The sequence below is a fragment of the Nipponia nippon genome, unplaced genomic scaffold (assembly GCF_047370975.1).
Source record: "Nipponia nippon isolate SJK-2023a ecotype South Korea unplaced genomic scaffold, ASM4737097v1 scaffold_18, whole genome shotgun sequence".
Classification (NCBI taxonomy): domain Eukaryota; kingdom Metazoa; phylum Chordata; class Aves; order Pelecaniformes; family Threskiornithidae; genus Nipponia; species Nipponia nippon.
Window position 1 is genome coordinate 1310979 of NW_028262334.1, and position 18056 is coordinate 1329034.

The following is an 18056-nucleotide window of genomic DNA, read 5'->3' on the forward strand; positions in this document are numbered from 1 at the left end:
AAAAAAAGTGTGAAGAATATCTTCACACCTGTACTTCAGTTTTCAGTAAAAATAGTTAATTATTATGCTGATGAATTTCACAGCTTCATTAAAGAAACCTGATTTTAAAATAGTGCCCGCAAGCCCCCCATGACGTGCCCCAGCGGCGGGAGCTCGGGGGGTTTAGCAGAGCTGGCTGTCCATCCAGGGCAGCTGGAGCAGACGCAGCGAGGCCGGCCAGGTGCCCGGCATGCACCTCTGCAGCCAGGGCTTCATCCCAGCAGGATCAGCCCCTGCTTCTCCCTGCGCATCTCAGCAAGGTGCCCCACATGGGCAGGAGGCACCCAGCTCTCCAGGGCAGGAGGGACCCTGGGGCTCCTGCCTGTGGCTGAGCTCCCATCCCAGAGCTCCCATCCCAGTCTCCAGCAGCTGCTTGATTTCTCCCATCAAATCCAAGCTGTAGAGGCAACTCAGTCATTGGCAGCACAGCCATAGGTACCCCCTTACAGAAACATAAGCTTCTTTAAGCGTTTTAGCTATTGCTTGGCACCTCCTGGAAGAATTACTTTCTAAAAGGTGGAATTAGTCCATCCTGGCTTGTTACTTTGCATCTTCCCCCTCACTGCAGCAAACCTGCAGGTAAGGAGGGAGATGCTCTGCCAGAAGCTCTGTGAAAACAGCCCCGCCAAGGCAAGGCATGGGACAGGGTCCTCAAGCAGCGTCCCTGCCCAGGGCTTCCAGTGATGGCTGTGGACACCCAAAGCAGCTGAGACGATGCCTTTGGCAAACACACCCTTGTCTCCTCGATGCTCTTGATGGACCACCTACCCATCTCCAGCATCAGGTCCAGAGCACTGAAGCCAGGAGCCGTGACCAGCACCCAGCACCATCCTGCCCTAACAGCAGTGTCGGGAGGGAGATCCCAGCCGGTGGCTGGTACCAGCCGCAGTGACAGCAGCTCATCGCCCTACACACCCCAGCCCCGCACGCCTGGCCCCAGCCCCTGCTCCATCCTTCCCTGCAGCACACCGTGCAGCTTCACCAGGGGACGCTTGTATCAGGACAAGCACGAGTGCGCGTGTGTACGCAATGAGTGAAGAGACCGGGGCTTGTTTTTAAGCTCCCCAGGAATGACTCTAAGTTGGAAATCCATCTCTCGCTTCTCACTATGACTCAGTTTCTGCTCTGGCCCAAGGAGACCAGGCAGCTGGGTCTAGCCTTTCAAGCTCTGGGTGTCAGCACAGCAGCTGAGAAACAAGGAACTGTTGCAGGCTAGGATCCAGATTTTATCAAAAGAGGAGCTACAGTTCCATGGAGGAAATTCAGTACATGCAACCAGAGCAAAGACAGAGACAACCAGGGCCAAGTACTACCCCCGCCATTAGAAAACATGCCTCCCTCGCTGCGATGGCATTGGGCTTGGAAAGCATTCAAAACCCATTCCTCTTACAAAATTCATAAGGCAGAGCCATCTGCCTGGCAGCCAGCTCTCCAGCTCCCATCCCTGCTTCTTGCTGGATTTTCCCTGCTGCTTGTGAATGGCATGAGTCTGCCTCCCAACTGCCCGAAGCTGGGCTGAAAATGAGGGAGGGGTGAAAATAGCTGTCCTGAGCCTGGCTGAAGGTATGGGGATGGTGGGACAGGATTTTCAAGTGCCTCCACCACTGATAAATATTACCTGTGAGAATAAAATACATTATATGCAGGCACCAGCTCTTAGGACCCCAGGAAACAAGACGGGATTTCTAACCCAATCTATGCAATGAATTTGTATCTTCGATGCATTGCTTAAACCCTGACAGTGTGTGGCAAGTCCACAACTTCGCGACTTTATTTAAATAAATAAAAAAAAAATTGCTAGGTGCAGACCATGACTTAAGTAATGTTAAGTGAATAATTCATGCAGTATTTATAATTGATGGGGGATTTAACAGGAGCAGAGCCGTAAGAGGCTTTCTATTAACTATTGATGCTCTCTGCCAGCCCCTCGACAAGCGCGGCTGGGTTCTGCGATCACAGCTCTCCTGCAATGTTTTATTTAAGCGCTGTGAAGAGTACACAGAGTCTGGGGGAACGCCTCTGCTCCCAGGGAACGCTGCGATGTTCTGTGCAGCAGCCTCTGGCTCCTGATGCGGCCGCGCCGCGGTGGGCTCACGGAGCCCCGGTTCCTGCGGAGCAATCGCCACGTGCCAGCGGGGAGAAACCTGGGGCTGGTGTGATGTGTCTGGGGGAGCTCACCCACTGCAGGGCTTGCCTGGCTCCTTCCTCCTGCTGCACCAGATGCCAGGCAACCCCAAATGCCGGGGTGTCTGGATAAAGCCAGACCCTCTGTATTGGCTTATGAGTTTGTCTGTTTATGGCGTTTTGTGTCTTATTCCAGGGAGGTGCCTCTAAAATCCCTTTCAGACTTCTTTGCAAACTTCACTTGTGAGAACAGAAGTGTGCTAAGAAGACCAAGTATCTCGCTACACCCATCATTCACATCTCCGTATGAAACATTCAAACAGCTTGTAAAAATATATGCACAAATACAAAACTACAGTTAAAAGAACCCACCCATATCCTAACAGACAGCGCATCTGTGTTCCAAAATGTCACATTTATAACAAAGCTGCATAAACACACAATTATCATAGTAACTGAAGCCGTGTCTCGCTTGGTGCCCACAGGGAAAGCAGCAGGATCTGGCCCCAGGGTGGGCTGCTGCAAGGCCAGCGGGCAGCCCCGCAGGCCGGGGAGCCACTCGGCATGCCCGTAGCTGGCGGGCACACCGGGTGCACTCAGCAAAGCATCTGGTTTTAAAATCTCATGACTCCGAAGAGCATCAATGGCTGCATGACTCCGACCTAGAGGGGAGACTCGTTTTGTGCCCAGCGGAGGGTGTCCCGGCAGCCAGAGCTGCACACGGGCACGTAGGAGTCAGGCTGGCAGAGCAAGGGCAAAGCCTGTTCACGGCGCAGGCAGGGGATGTGGAATAATTCACACTAAAGCACCATTCCCTTCAGAAAGGCTGGCAGCCTCAGGGTGAAATAAATGCTGAAATCTCCTTGATTGTTAAATAAAAGATTATTGATAAAATAACTGCTTCTAATGTTGCTCTGCTGCCAGCAGAAATGCAATATATTTCAATTACTGCTTGGAAGCAAGGCTTTCTTTTTGTTTACTGGAAAAAAAAAACAACATGAAAAGAGATGCTTGTAGAGGACTGTAAAATGAAGGTGAATCTATTTTTGCTGTACTCCAAATCTAGTTGGGGTTTTGCGTGTGCAGAGCAGGTTAGCTGCTTGTTGGCACCATCTGATGTGCCGCTGTGCCACAGGGGAGTTATTTGGCTGGGGCTGGGAGTGAAATGAGGAGCTGGTGCTTTGGCTGAGCCCCAGCACGCCGAGCCACGCAGCCGGCTTTCGGCACGTGGGGGGCTGGCAGGGGGATGGGGCATTTTCCCCGTGGCAGGGGAGTGCTTGGCCTTGCTGCGGTTCTACCCAACACGAGGAAAAACCAGCACAGGGAGGTGCAGGAATGACCTGAGCAACTTCTCCGCATTTCTTAGAGCTGAGCAGGCAAAGCAATCTCCTTCTTGGAACAAAACATGGAGCAGAGGGACTGCCCAGGCTGCCAGCCCAGCTATGGAGAAATGAAACGCGAGGTGCCTCAATAACAGCTTTGGTTCAATGGTTTGAGGCTGCAGAGGGATGCGAAGCAATTCACTGCCCCTCCGAGCGCTCCACGGCTCTGCTCGCCAAAGCCGAGCCTGACACCCCGACATCAGCAAGACCCAGGGCAGCCATGGGGGAGCAGCCTGGGAAACACGGCTTACCTGCGCGGGGGACAGCTAACACCAAATTGGCCAGCTCTGTCTCCAAACACAGAGCACACAAAGCACCACTCAGAAAAATTACTTTTCCGGGACCCTCGGGCCAATCTGCAGGTTACAGAGAGGCAACCTGTAGCAGCAGCAAACCCATGCCATGGCCCTGGGGCCGTGCGAGCCCGCGGGGGCAGCACCCCCTTACCAGCTCCACACGCCGGCGGCTGGACTCCAGCTCCCTCTGCACCAGCTCGTCCATGTCAGCCTTCATCTCCTCCATCCTCCTCTGGTAGTACCTGGTGCTCTCCTTCTCCCGCGCCTCCGACTCGGCCGCCTTCTCCAGCTCCGCGCCCATCTTTATGATGCTGTCTCGCAAGCGCAGCACCAGCACCTGGGGAGGCAGCAAGGAGGGCACAAGGTGAAGCAAGGGAGATGGAGGTGAGGAGTTATGAAGCTCTCCATGAGCATCAAGAGATGTGGAGAGTGCTCCCTCCCGCCCACGCCGCAGGGCCAGTCACTATTATTATCATTATCAAGCATTGCCCTGAAACCTTGCAAGTGCCAGCAGCTGCCTGCAGCGGGTACAGACCCCAGTGACCCCAACCCGTCCCTGCACCCTGCTCTGCACCCACCACAGCAGGCAGTGCCATCGCCCACAGCCACACCATGTCCCCCAGGGTTTCCACGGAGCCAGCTGCTGCTTTAGAGGCACAAGACCATTTTCCTTCACCCCTGGGCTGGTCTTGTTCAGGCAGCACAACTCAGGGAAGAAGTGACAGTAAAAACACATCCCGGGGCGCCAGCAGACATGCTGATTAATGGGGACAGTGAAATATTGTGATCAAGCCTTATGTCCTGACTTCTGGACGATGCCAGAGCAGAGGGATGCCTGTCAGAGAGGTGCTGTGATGGATGTGCTGAGCAGTCAGCACACACCACACTCTGTGTCTGGAGGCAGGGACCATATATTCCTCCAGCTGTTTATAGCAGTGGACCCACTGTTTGCTTTCAATAAACACCACAGTAAAGCATGTATAGATAATGGCAGTGGATTGAAGTATATGGACTGCTCACAAGCACAGGAGAGCTGGCCGAAGACCTGACCTGTCCCTCCCCACCCCTTCCTGGGCACCTCTTCCCCCCAAAGCTGAGGCAATGGCATTGCTGTGCCCGCCTTTTGCAAGCAAGCTGCATCTCCCCAGGGGTCCACATCCCCTCTGCGAGTGGTGGTACCTCAAAGCGCTTCATCTGCACAGCCTGGAAGTCCATCTGGCTCTCCAGGTCACGGATGCGGGCTTCCTGCCGGCTGACAATGGCGCGCTCGGCTGGGCACTGCTCCAGGCTCACCACTCTTGCCTGCGCTGCCTGCAGCTGGGCGAGGACAGGCTGTGTTAGCACCTCCCTGGCCCCTGACCTGCGCAAACACCTCCCGGTCTCTTTCCCAGAGTCCCCACCAGTCCCTCTCCTTGGTGTGACATGCACCAAGGACCTCTCATGGCTCCTGAGGCAAAGTGAATGTGCAGGACCTGGCTTAGGCTGCCAGGCACTATGGAAAAGCGTTGCCTTTGGCTTTGTGAAGGACTCCCTGCTCTTAATACCACACAATAAATGCATGACACTAACATGTATTTTTGAATGAAAAATGTGCCAGCGATATGACACGTGTCTGGGTCTCTTTTGCTTTTCTTTTCTCAGCAAACTCTTTGAGGACAGCAGGTGTAAAAATTCACAATTTACCCCGTGTGGAAAGCTGCCCTGCACCAAGTTGTTTCTTCAGCTGTTACACTGAGATCTCCAAAGCAAACTGCCCTTTTAGCGATCCCAGTACAAGTTTGGTTCAGATTTTGTATTTGACCTAGAAGTACAGGAATTTGTCTTCTTTTATCTGGCCTATCTCTAAAGCACCACCTGCTCCGCCTGGGAGGGAGCGAGTCCTCCTTTTGATTCCTGGGCAGCTTAGCTACGCTCCAATAAAGCACATAAGTTAATGGGATTATTCATGTGTTTAAAATTAAATCCATGCCCTCCAGGAGGGCCAGTGCAGCCGCAGAGGCGAGGCAGTGCAGCACCCACCAGTGCCCACCCCCGGGTCAGCCCCATCCTGGGGTCAGCCCCATCCCAGGGTCCGCTTGGCCCCATGGGGCAGCTCCTGCCACAGGACCAGCATCTCGGGAAGGGTGGAGGAAGAAGTGGGGCTCTCCATCCCAAGAGCCTTGCCAGGGAGAGCTTTCTCCAGCCCAAAGCCATTGCTGGCAGATTCCCACAGCCCGTCCCAGCCCTGTCCTGCCTGTACGGTCAGGGCTGTGGGTGTGCAGCAGGCAAACAGCGGCTGCTGCACTGTGCTGCTCCTGGGGACACGCATAGCGCATTAGAAAGAGGAGAGGAACCTGACCATATTACAAAGGAGAAATGGCTTTGTACCACTGGGGTAGAGACTTGATCTGATTTCAGACAAGAACACGGCATCCACAACTGGCACCAGCGATGCGCCGGGCACAGAGATGTCATAGGACAGCCGAATGGCTCTTGCTCCTCAGCTCTGAGTGCAATGAGCTGAGGAGGAATTACCTTCTCCTGAAGGCTCTGTTTTTCTTTCTTCACATCCTCCACCTGTGTCTGCAGCTCCCGGATCTGAGTGATATCTGTTGCTGACTGCAGAAAGAGAAAGCACAGCAGTAGGAGCCGACCCGAGGGCTTGGAGCAGAGCGCACGCACTGCGAGGAGTGCAGTGCCGAAGGCTGGCTCATGCCTGCACCTCCTACCACCAAAACAGTGAGCCGCTCCTGCACTGGACTGAAGGAGCTTAATTCTCCTAATTCAAGGCAACTTTCCTAATTTTTGAAACAAATATTTGTAGATCAGGACAGAAACCATGTTGTTAAGGTCATTTCTGTCCTCAGGGTCCTTTCAGACATACAGACTCCCGGCTCCATAACACCACTGCAAGGGGCACCAGACTGAATTGTCGGTCTCGCCAGCCTACCCCTGCTCCACTGGGAGCCTTGGGGTTCCTCAGCTGAAGGTAGAATCCTTTGGGAGAGCCTGCCTTAGTCTGGGCATTGCACAGAAAGCCCCGGGGCTGTCTGCCGGCACTTTTTAAGCTCTGCATGAGAAAACAGTGAAAGAAAGAATACAAAAGGATCCAGACAGGGATGCTACAGGATTTCCCAACTATTGAAACTAAAGCCAAGACACTTCTTGAAAGAAGACTCAAAACTACAGGTGAGAGGAGGTGGAGCCATGAGCCATTCCTTCCTCTCATCACAGCATCAGCTTCCTGGGGTCCCCAAGCTGCCGTGCACTGATGGGGACTGCTCTGTGCTCTCAGCCAGGCTGCAGGGTTTTCCTAACACCCTCCCGGGGAGGGGGATGCTGCCCAGCCTCCACTGCCCTGGCTCCTACCTGGGCGATCAGAGCCTTGTGCTTTGCCATGAGCTCGTTCAGGTCTTCCTGGTCCTCATCGATGCGTTTCAGGAGGTCGGCTCTCTCGTGCTGCAGCTGGTACAGTTGCTCATCCACCTGCGGGAGGACCCACGGTGCTGCTGGCTTGTGCATCCCATGGGGGACCCACTGCACAGTACCACCCAGACCACGGCATCCTCTGGGACACACTGCCGCCAGCCTCTGACCCCATGCTTGCACCAGGAGAGGCAAAGGGAGCTCCCGCGTAGCTGCAGCAGGGAACTATGGGATGCTGCACCCTCTTACTATCCATCGCTGCAGCCTTATACATCCATTAAGCCCCTGGGGGCTGTTGCTGCCAAAGAGGCTGGGTGATTCAGGAAATATGCTGATTATTGCTGATTTAGTAAAAAGTTGATTATTGCTATCAAACACGAGGAGGTAGGACTGTGCCACCGCCCTCCCACCTCCCCAGCCCCGGCTGTGTCTCCGCACCAGGGTCTTGTTTCTGCTGAGGGTCTCCAGCTCTGTGTGCAAGTTCTCCAGCTCCAGGGCCGCCGTCTGCTGGGACCTCTGGGCCTCCGCGCACTTTGCTTCACTCTCTTCCAACTGGGAAAAATTGAGGGAGATCATAATTAAAGGAGCACTTGGTGTCTGCAGAAACCGCGTGCTGATTATGCTGTTCCCCTTACCACACAGCCACATCTATTTACACTTGACCCCCAGAGCATTTTCCCCTGCTAATGCACATGGAAACTCCACCTTTTAAAATCTGTGCTGCTCTTCAGCCCATCTGCACCTGGTTTATAGTGAGAACTCTGCCCTTCCCAGCCGGTGCGGCAGGGCTTTCTTGGCAGCTCCTGGCACACCTAACCGCGGATCCTAACACCACTGACCATCCTGCTGAGTGCTGAAGTGCCTCGATCTGCGCATCCACCCTCTGCCTTGACACTGCTGTGGTGAGGTAGAGCTGGGATCATTAATTTGCAAAATTATGTGAATTACATGTAATTCCTGATTAGAGCAATTCATGATTCGGAGTTTGTAAATGGGCTTTTCATGTGGCATAAATTGCATTTGCAAATACACACGAAATATCACATTTATAAATGCTAATTTGCTCTCGGTTTTTATAGCTCAGCCATTAAGACTACAATGATCTTAAATGGGCTGCAAATATCTGGAAGATGCAGTGTCATCCCAAAAACTCACACCGCCAGGACGGAGGAGTTTATGTAGGCTGTACCTGAACATCCAGTTCCTTCCCTTTCTTGCTTAGGTTTCTTCCTTTTCTGTATGAAAAAGAAAACTAAACCCCTCTGCTTGCTGCTCATTTCCCATGCCCGGTCCTGCTCCGCTGCAGAGGATGCTGGGGGCAACGGGAGCCGCTGCACACCACGGTGAGAGTTTGAGCATTTTAGGCTATTTTCTCAGGGTTTACTTGTCTTTTTTTACTCTCTGCCTCAAAAAAGGGGGGATTACAAAGTACTGTAACCGGAGCAATCCTCGGCTCATTTCCCTCAACTGTTTGGGGTGATTGAGACCTACTTGGAACAGCTGAGCAGGTAATTTGCTTCCTCAGTGCCTGATCTGCAGAGGAAATGGAAGTCATTTTTCTCTTAAAGTCAATGATTCCTGGCAGGGTGGGATCTCTGAACAGCCACTTCCCAGCCCTGCCGAGCCCAATGGTGCCACGCCGGCACACTGCCTGCCTTCCTCGCTGTCTGCCTTCCTTGCCGCCTGCCTGCTGCAAGGGGAGGACACGGCACACTGCGCCCCAAGGGCTGACCATGCGTGGAGGGTGGCCAAACACTGCCACTGCAGCCAGCAGCAACAGAAACCTTTTCCCCCTCTACCCCAGGGCCAGAGCAACGGCCTTTCTGGTGCACATGGAAACATCAGAGGGTTCTGATCTTCAGCCTCCACCTTTCTTCCTAAATTGCATCCCCTATTTTTAACTCCTTTGGTGAGAAAATCAGGCAGAGAACATCTTCCATTGCCATGAGGCACAACGCCAGCAGTTCCCGCCAGCAACTTCAGCAAAACCTCTGCATCTGCCCCAAGGCGCTGTCGTCCCACCACTGAGGATGGGGCAGTGGCTGCTCTCTGACTCCTGGGACCAGCATTTCCACCTCTGAGTCATTCTGCCACCTTTGCACGAACCAAGGAACGGAAGGGAAGGAATAACCCCGAACATTGTTGGGTCTTCAGCTCCAGTGCCAGCCAGAAGCTGCTCGTCATCAGAAATATAAAGCTCTGGCATGGAGACATTTAGCGGTTTGAATCCTGCAAAACTGTTATTTAAAATGATGTTCCTGTGTCCAAACTCAGCCCATGTTGATGGATTATCTAGGCAGTCTATTCATACATCTGCAGAGCCACTCTCACAGCGACACGCGCTGTGTTCCCCTTTCTTCCACCAGTTCAAAAACAGCCTTTATGTTTTGCATAAAGCTCAGGCAGCCGTTACTGAAATGACCCGAGCGATAGCTGCTGGGAGACATTAAAGATGCCAGTCGGACTGACTGCTGGTTTTATGGCCAAGGGCTTTTCCACCCGCCCAGCTTCAGGCTCCTCCAGAAGCAATCCCATCCACGACCAGCCCTTGGGACTGGCCTTTCCCCTGCCACGATTACACTAAAACTCCAGATAGTTTAATCAGAGAGAAATGCATCTCCAGGACCTCTCATTAAACACCAGCTTCCATTTCACTTCGTGTAATGGAATTTTCCCAGTTGGGAAGAATAAATTGAAATTCCCCCCAAAAATGCATAATGTATGAACTTCTGAACAACATTAGTTTGCTGTGCTACACCATCTGTTAAATACCTGCGTAAAATGGATGCTTCAGCCTTATTAAGAAACAATGCTATACTTCTAGCCATATGGATTTTGATTAACGGAAATGTAGCATTTTAGCAAAGTTTTTATTCATGTGGAGGTTTGTGGGCTGGTGGTAGGATGTATTGGCTTTTGAGAAAGTCGTCATGAATGCCATTAGAAATCATTTAAATTTAAAGGACAGAATAATCATGAGGCATTTTAACGCGTGCAGAGTCTCAATGCTGGCAATGCAGCAAAAACTCAATATTCCCAATATTAAGGCTTTCCACTCTCCTTCTCCAAAGTGTGAGGCAGCCGGGCAGAGGACACCCACCGAGGGAGCCAGGGATGGACCATATGGCATCATTGGCACAGGCAAGAGAAAGCAACCTCCTGCACGAGCCTGCCTCACCGCGGGAACCGGGCTGCCCAGGGAACAAGGCATTATTCCCCTAGCAAGACGTGGCTGGATGCCACAGGGACAGCCACGCTCACCAGGCAGAGTGAGCGTCCCAGCGTCGCCGCTTGGTCCCTCGGATCAGCACATGGAAGGGGTCCCTCAGCATCAGCCCACTGCAGCGAGCTCCGGTGCTGAGCATAGCACCCAGCCCCGTTAAGAGCACCAGGGGCTGGGAAAGAGCAAGGCAGGGGCCGTGCATCACCTCCAGCCCCAAAGCAGGATTTGGGAAATACCGAGGGATTAATTGTTAAGTGTAGCATTACAGCATTAGCTCAATAATGTTTAAGAGAGTACTCATGAGTGCCAAAAATGGCCATTCCTGCTGCCTGCCCTGGCCATGGCCATCCCCTGCCCTGGCCATCCAGGTCAGTGGCAGAGGCATGGGCACGGACATGGGCATGAGCACGGGCACGGGCACTCTGTTGGCCACGTCAGGCCAAGCTCACCTTCCCCTTCTCCCTCGGCACAGGTGGGAACAGCTGCTGCTCACAGATGTTATTTACGCAGAACTATTATCTCAATTATATATGTACATTGTTGGAATCGCTCATGCCTCCCGATTAGTTTGTTTCCAGGGGAAATGTACAGTACAGATTAATTACTGAGCGGTGTTGGAGGACCGGCATCATTAGCTCAGCCCCAGTGCTTGGCATTGCGGGATGCACATGCAGGGCCAGCCTGGGGATGGACAGCCCTGTGCCACCCCTGTCCCATGGCAGGGCACCCCACGGACCCTGAGCTCACCCCAGGGCTGAGACCGTCCCCGGACGGTGGCGTGGTGGGCACAAGCATGGCACCTGCCTGCAGCCGCTCGCTGGGTCGCTCAGTGCCAGCTGTGAACTGCACTTAAACTATGGCAAATCTGCTGCGATCCCTGCTCCTGCCTTACAGCATCCCTATGGCAACACGTCCCGAACGCAGCGCCTCTGGAGCGCCTTATTAGACAGATAGAAAACGCGCTGAACAGAAGGTAATTAACAGAGCTGCGGGAAAAAAAAGGGAAAAAATACTTAACCACTGTTGGCTTAATTACAGAGAAGTGCTCCTTACAAGACAACCCTCGTCAGCACAAGAGGCACTTCTTGCTCTGGCCTGGGCGGCACGATGCTCGCACAGCACAGGGTCACTGCTCGCCCCATGGACAATTAAAACCAGGACACCTGTAAATATTTCTTGCAGCTTCCCCTTGGCCAAGGTAAAGGGTGATGCTCCAAGGAGCAGGGAGGTGCCTGCTCGCCCTAAGGCACCTACCTGCTTGCGCAGCCGCTCCAGCTCCTGGGCACTGGCGCCGGGTTCCCTGGGGGCTGCCAGCAGCAGCTGCACGTCGGCGAGCAGGGCACGCGTCCGCCGCAGGTCCCGCCGCAGCCGCTTCTCCACGTCAAAGTCGCGGTGTCCGATCTGGGGAGAGGAGAGGGGGTGTCCTGAGCCCTGACACCCTGCAAAACCTCTGTTGGACCTTGCCGTCCTGCCCCCAGACATTCCCCACAACATGAAACCTCTAAAAACCACCAGTTTGGAAACATTTTGGTAATGCTGAAGTCACGATGCAAGAAGATATTAAATATCTATGTATAGATATTGCAATTTTCCCTCTTTATCAAATAAAAAGAATTTAATAGTTAAATAAAAGGGAGAAAATAAATTTCATAAACATCAGTATTGGCAGATTCCACCAAAACACCACATTTTTTTAGCCACCAGAAAGCTGTTCCTCTGAAAACATTAGCCCACCCCTGCTCTCCATCAGCCGCGTGCCTGCTCAGTGAGCCACCCCTGAGGCCAGAGGGACAGCCCGGCTGCGAGACCGGGGGGCACAGGCAGGCACTGTGGGTCCCCAGAGACATAGCGCCCTGTCCTCACGGCCACCGGGCACTGTCACCCCCCTGGGAAACCACCCTGGCTGAGGGGTAGGGGCAGAGAGGGGTAGACCCAGAAGATGCGGGTCCAGCGTCTGTGTCGATAGCTGGCACAGAAAATGCAAAAGTCATTGCGTGAAAGAAAAAAAAGCCAGAGAAAACCCTCTGCCCCTCTGGGGAAAAGGGTGACGAAGGCAGGAGAAAGTCAGCCCAAAGGGGAAAGGGAAAAAAACCCATGAAACGGTGATGAGGAAAGCTTCATTAGGAGTTATTTACACATCTCTAATGCAAAGCATCTGGAGTCCCTGTCAGCCACAGAGGGACGTAACCGATGCTGCCGCCTTCGGTGCGGGAGGCAGCAATCTCTCGTGCGTGAATCCCCAGCAGTGCTGGCGGAAAATAACTGCTGAGTGATTTTGGAGGCTCGTCCCTGGGCGGTGTGGTGTCACCACATTACTCTGAAGCCTTTTAAAGAAGGGAAATAGGAAGCACCTTAAAAAAACCCAACTGTCTACACTCCCCCCTGAAGCTGAGAGCAACCATGGTTACAAGGATAAAAGAATTAGAAAAACACCAAATAAACAGGGACATGGTTTCAGTGCTTGATTTCAGACTAATTGAAGTATAAAAGCATTTTCCATTTAGTCTGTTTTCCACAGCTCTTCTTGTTTCAAACCCGTTCTCCTATTTTCTGTTCACTGGCTAAAATTAATTGTGCGGATTTGACCTTGTAACCTGGTTTAGAGCTGGCTGGCATTTGCTGGAGCCAGAAATCGTTGGCATCTCCATTTCCTTAATTAGTTTTCTGGGTTGGCTTTTTTTTTTCCTTTTTAATAAACTGCTCTGAAGCACACTGTCCACTGTAAATCAGACGGCATTTATAACAACACTGCAGCACAGCAGATTTGCTGTTATCCCTGCCATCCCTACAGACTGTAGCTTGGACGCCGTTCAGCATCATTTTCCCGCAGCTCAGGGTCTGCCCGCTGCCACAGCCGATGGATTTTGTACCGTAACTGGAAGCAGCAGGTACGGCAGCCGCCGCCGCCTCCCACCATTGCAGCCCAGTGCTTTTTAAGTTACAAAGATGGGATTTCATTTAATAGCTGCTTTCAAGGCTCTGGATGTATTTTGCATACACTACAGCAATACCCAGCTACACTACGCCGTCTCCCCTTCCCCTCTTGGCGGGGCCCAGGGCCGCCCTGGCAGTGCTTGGGGACAGTCCCGAGAAGGAGAAGGTGCCTTTCCTCGAGAGCCCCCCCGGCTTTGCTCCGTGCAGCTCCTGCTGCCTCCTCATCCATCTTAGTTCTCCTCCATTGAACAAGAGGGACATGTTGGACTGAGAGGCAGTTACAATAATACCCTGCTTTTATACAGCGAGATTTATTCTGACAGTTCCCAAAACATTTTATAAGTTGGGAGCTGGCGGGACATTACGGCTAAGCCTCGTCAGACCATTTTGTGTCTACTTGAAATATGCCCGCCATTTCAGTGTTGCAAAGCTCCCAGATTCATCTCGTTTAATGAACATATGCAATTGCCAGGGCTGGTGAAATGGTGAAATCCAGCAGGCTTGTACCAATGGCTGGAGGATGCGCTGCTTAATTACTGCAGCTCCAGATAATCCGTTCCTCCTCTCCTGCACGTGCGGGGTGAGCTGCAATGCGATGGGGGCTGCGCAAGGGCGGCTGGGAGGCATCAGCACAAACCCAGCCTTGCTGAGCTCCAGGGAGCCCTGGCATGCAGCAGCATCGAGATGGCAACTCTGAACCGTCTCGGGCTGATACCATCCTCGGCCCTGGCAGCACTGTGGCCCCAGGCAAGGACCAGGCAGGACCTTTCTTTGTCACCAGAGCTCCTTCAGCAGGAGCTGGTGCATGAGACAGCCCCCAGGCCTGGCTCCTCGGCGATGCTAAGTGATGCCCAAGCCGATAAATGCTGTTCAATGAGGCTGCGTTCAGCCCCTCGCCTTCTAATTTAACAGGGAGCAGCTGTGTGTGCTTTTCCCATTACGTGCACTTCAATCACTGCCACAGACACATTAGAGAGTGAAAAAGGATTTGTTCAACAAATGTGTCTGGGACAGAATTCCTCTGCAAAGAGCAGAATCTGATAAACTGCTTTTCTGGCCAATTCGAGTTGCTCCAGTGTTAGTCCTGGTTTGTTTGACTCTCATGAAAACACCAGCAAAAAGCAGATGCCTCCCCCTGCTTAGATAATTCTCCTGTAGAAAAGCGACCAGCTCTCCTCGGTGGGTCCTTAGTGGGACCAGTTGTCTCCTATATGATGCCTGCAGTCCCCAAACCCTCCTGGTACCCAGTGCCTGCTGCAGCACATGCCGCTGCTCTGACGGGTGGCGTTTGGAAGAGGCAAGGGACGGAGGGCATCACAGCTGGCTGCACGCGCGTGAACAACCAAGCTGTCGCCGCAGCCACATGCACGCACGCATTCACGCTCCCTTTATTACGGGCAGTGTTTTGAGCTGGAGCATGGCCAGCAAAGCAGTTTGGCTGGCCGGGAGGTAGCAGCAAGGAGGGCGGAGCACACTTCTGCCCGCTAGCAGCCCTTCCAGGATGGCCCCGGGGCAGGCACCATCCTCTTACCTGTTCGCACAGGGTGCCGACGAGCCCTTCCAGGTCCTGCTTCTCATGCAGCACCATCTGCTTCTCCTCGTACTCCTGTTCCAGCTGCATCTCCAGCTGCCGGAGCTGTGTGCAGGAGACAACCCCAGCCACGCTCAGAGTCTGGCCATCCCGTGCCAAAGCCCCGCGTACCAGCAGGGCACAGACACCACCAGGAGAGAGTGTGCACCAAAGCCTCCCATCACTGCAACCGGCGCTGGGGACCAGGACCGGGCCACATTCCCCAGAGCCTCTGCTACCCTCCAGGCAGTGCAACTGCTCCTAGCCAGGAGGAGCAAGGGTTAGCAGTCCAGGAGCCTGCAGGACTTTTGGGGACACGATGAGCTGTTTGAGCCACCCCACCTGTGAGGCATGTTCAGATGTCCCCAAGGGCTGTCCGTGCAGTTCTGGAGCAATGACAGGGGGCCTTCAGCCAAGCGAGAAGAGGGTAGGCTCTAATCCCTCCAAGTTTCCTCAAGGCATCCTGTGACCATGAGCCAGGCAGGCAGCACGCTTCTTGCTCCAGCTCCCCCCGCAGCAAGGGGGTGGCAGTGGCCTTGCAGGGCAGAGCGTGCCGTAAAGGCAGGATTTGTGCTGCTTCTGGGAGCAAAAGGAGCCTCAGAGCCAGCACTGAGCACAGGAGCCTGCATCCCTCTGCCTTTGCCTCCACTCCAGCATCGCCATCCCACAGCACTGCAGCAACAGCAAGCACTTTGCAGGAGGGAACCAGACCCAGGGCGGCATCACAGAGCTCTGCTGTGCAGCTGTGAGAGGTCCAGCAAGTCCAGCTGGGGGTGGTGGCGGTGGAAACGTGTTAACAAAGCAAGCCAGCCCATTTCACAACCCGCTCCTCCCCTTGCAAGCAGCTGCACGGCTGTGCCCATAGGAGCAGACGTGCCAGGCTGCAACCCTGGCACAGCTCCTCGGAGCCCTCCCTGCCCCAGCCACCTCCTGCACCTCCAGCTGTTGCTCAGAAACAGGGTTTAAAAAGGGAACAGGAGCAGGCTGCTAAATATCGATTGCTCTCTGGAGTGTCTCTGCCATTTACTCATTTGGAAAATAATACTCGGGCCACGCAAGGTGAGGGAGAGAAAGGATCTGGCGAGAGATCGTCTGGCAAGAGCAGCCACAAGGCATTGCATCTCCTTTAGTGATGCTGGCAGTGCCTTGCTCTCTGCACAGGGCAATTAAACAGACAGAGAGGTGCAGAAGGGCAGGGAGGACCCAGAGCAATGCGTCCTCGTGACCAGCCCGGAGCTTCAGCAAAAACCAGCCAGTGGAGAGGGGGAGAGAGCAGCACTGAGCTGTTGGTGCATCATCCAGCAGAAGGGCAGCACTGCGGGAAGGCAGTGCAGTGGGAAACGGCAGCACCTGTACTGGGTGGCAGCCCTGCAGCCCTCAGAGCCTCATGGCTTAGGGCACAACTACGTGCTGACAGGAGCAGGAGGAGCAGAGATTGCCTTGTTTGCCTTCCCACTTGTCCTGCCTTCCTAAAATAGCACATGCAAAGCCCCACCAACCGCTTCATTAAGCTTCAGCGATGTTAATTTGCTATCGATAGCCAAGTATGCCCCAGGCCTAATGTGAATTGGCTGCTACCATGCAGTCCCACAGCCCAGAATCAAACACCCCAGGGATTTCAAAGAAATTGAAATTCATGTTTGCACGCCACTGACCTCATGGCTTTGTTGAAAGGGTATTTTCTGTTCATTATCACCAAACACGAAGCCTTCACTGGCTGGAGTTGGTGCCCTTAGTGTGACGCTGGTGTTACCAGGAGCACTGTGCCTGTGTGCAGCATCGCACGTGGCTCTTGTGCACTGTCCCCAACAGCCGCTCCATTGCGGCAGAGACTCACGCCTGACCCAGACCCTGATTTTGCATCCCGGGGCTGTGACGGGGCTCATGGCGGGCTGGTGGTGGGAAAGCACCGCTTGCCCACCCTGCCGCTCCCTGGAGACGAAGGACCCCTGGGAATGGCTCCTCCTCTGCACTGGGGATGGGGGAGCCTTGGGGAGCATCCAGCACTGTCCCCCCACCCAGCACCAACCTACCCTCCTCTGGCAGGACTGCCGCACATCCTCCAGCTCCTCGTCCTTGTCCTCCAGCTCCTTCTGGTGGATCTGCTTCATCCTCTCTATCTCCAGCTCCAGCCTCTGGTGAAGCTGAAAGATGAATGCACAGCAGTTGCACACAATCCCAGAGGGACAAGGAAGGTGCAGGGATGAACATCCCTGGCACACCCAGCCCGGGTGGGGGCCACGCTACCTGCTCCAGGTGATCGACGGCGGCGGTTTGCCGCTCCAGCTCTTTCCGCTGCTCAGCAGTGCTGGCCTCCAGGTCCCAGAGCTGCTTCCTGAGCGCGGGCACGGCGCGGGCATCCAGGGCGCTGGGGGTGCTGAGCTCCTGCACCCGGCTGGCCAGCACGGTCGTCCGCTGCACCAGGCTGGCCACCTCTGCCTCCTTCTGCTGCTCAGCAGGGACAGAGCAGCGGGTCAGCAGCCGAGCCCCAGATGCAGGAGAGGGGCCTTGCATACGCACCTTGCTCTTAAAACCCAGACCGTTTCCAACAGCATCATCAGAAACACCCTGGAGCAGCAGCGGGCAGCCCCCTCCCTGCATGGGCAGCCCCATCCCCACCATGAGCCCCAAACAATCCTTTCACTCTCAGGTTTGCGTGCTCACTCCTGACCTTGCCTTCATCCTCCTGTCTGTCTGGCTGTCCCCTACGCTGACTGGCTGTCCCCCACGCAGGTTCCCTGCAGCCCCCGCTGCCTGGGGTGGCTGGCAGCCACTTTGCAGCTTCCCTCCCACGCCGGCACACTGTGCCTCTGCCACTGCGGGGAGCTCAACGGGCGGCCGGTGCAGCACCGTCCCACGGGGGCACAGACCTGCGGCTTCTTGCAGATGAGATTGTGGGTAGAGGGGTGAAGAAGAGCACGAGTGACTTCAGTGAAAATGAGGGTGGGCCTAATTACCTAACCCATGGGATGGGTATCACTTGTAAAAAGTGATAGCCTTTCTTCTGGCAGAGGATAATGTTATTTAAATACATCAGGCACATCCTAGAGCTGCACTAAAACAAATTGGAATCAAGTTGCCAG

The 18056-nt window shown here is 54.1% G+C and overlaps 1 protein-coding gene across 2 annotated transcripts in view; it reads right to left on the reverse strand.

Moving 5' to 3' along the window:
* The window catches only part of MYO18B (myosin XVIIIB), a 78644-nt gene that overhangs the window by 19550 nt on the left and 41038 nt on the right, over positions 1 to 18056 (reverse strand). For both annotated transcript variants that reach the window (XM_087754690.1, XM_087754689.1), the window contains exons 31-39: positions 17221 to 17421; positions 17007 to 17117; positions 14935 to 15039; positions 11724 to 11870; positions 7685 to 7798; positions 7190 to 7306; positions 6356 to 6439; positions 5021 to 5158; positions 3993 to 4178 (exon numbers count right to left, since the gene is read on the reverse strand). In XM_087754690.1, the coding sequence (XP_087610816.1) occupies positions 3993 to 4178; positions 5021 to 5158; positions 6356 to 6439; positions 7190 to 7306; positions 7685 to 7798; positions 11724 to 11870; positions 14935 to 15039; positions 17007 to 17117; positions 17221 to 17421 (1203 nt within the window). The remainder of the gene's footprint in view (positions 1 to 3992; positions 4179 to 5020; positions 5159 to 6355; positions 6440 to 7189; positions 7307 to 7684; positions 7799 to 11723; positions 11871 to 14934; positions 15040 to 17006; positions 17118 to 17220; positions 17422 to 18056) is intronic.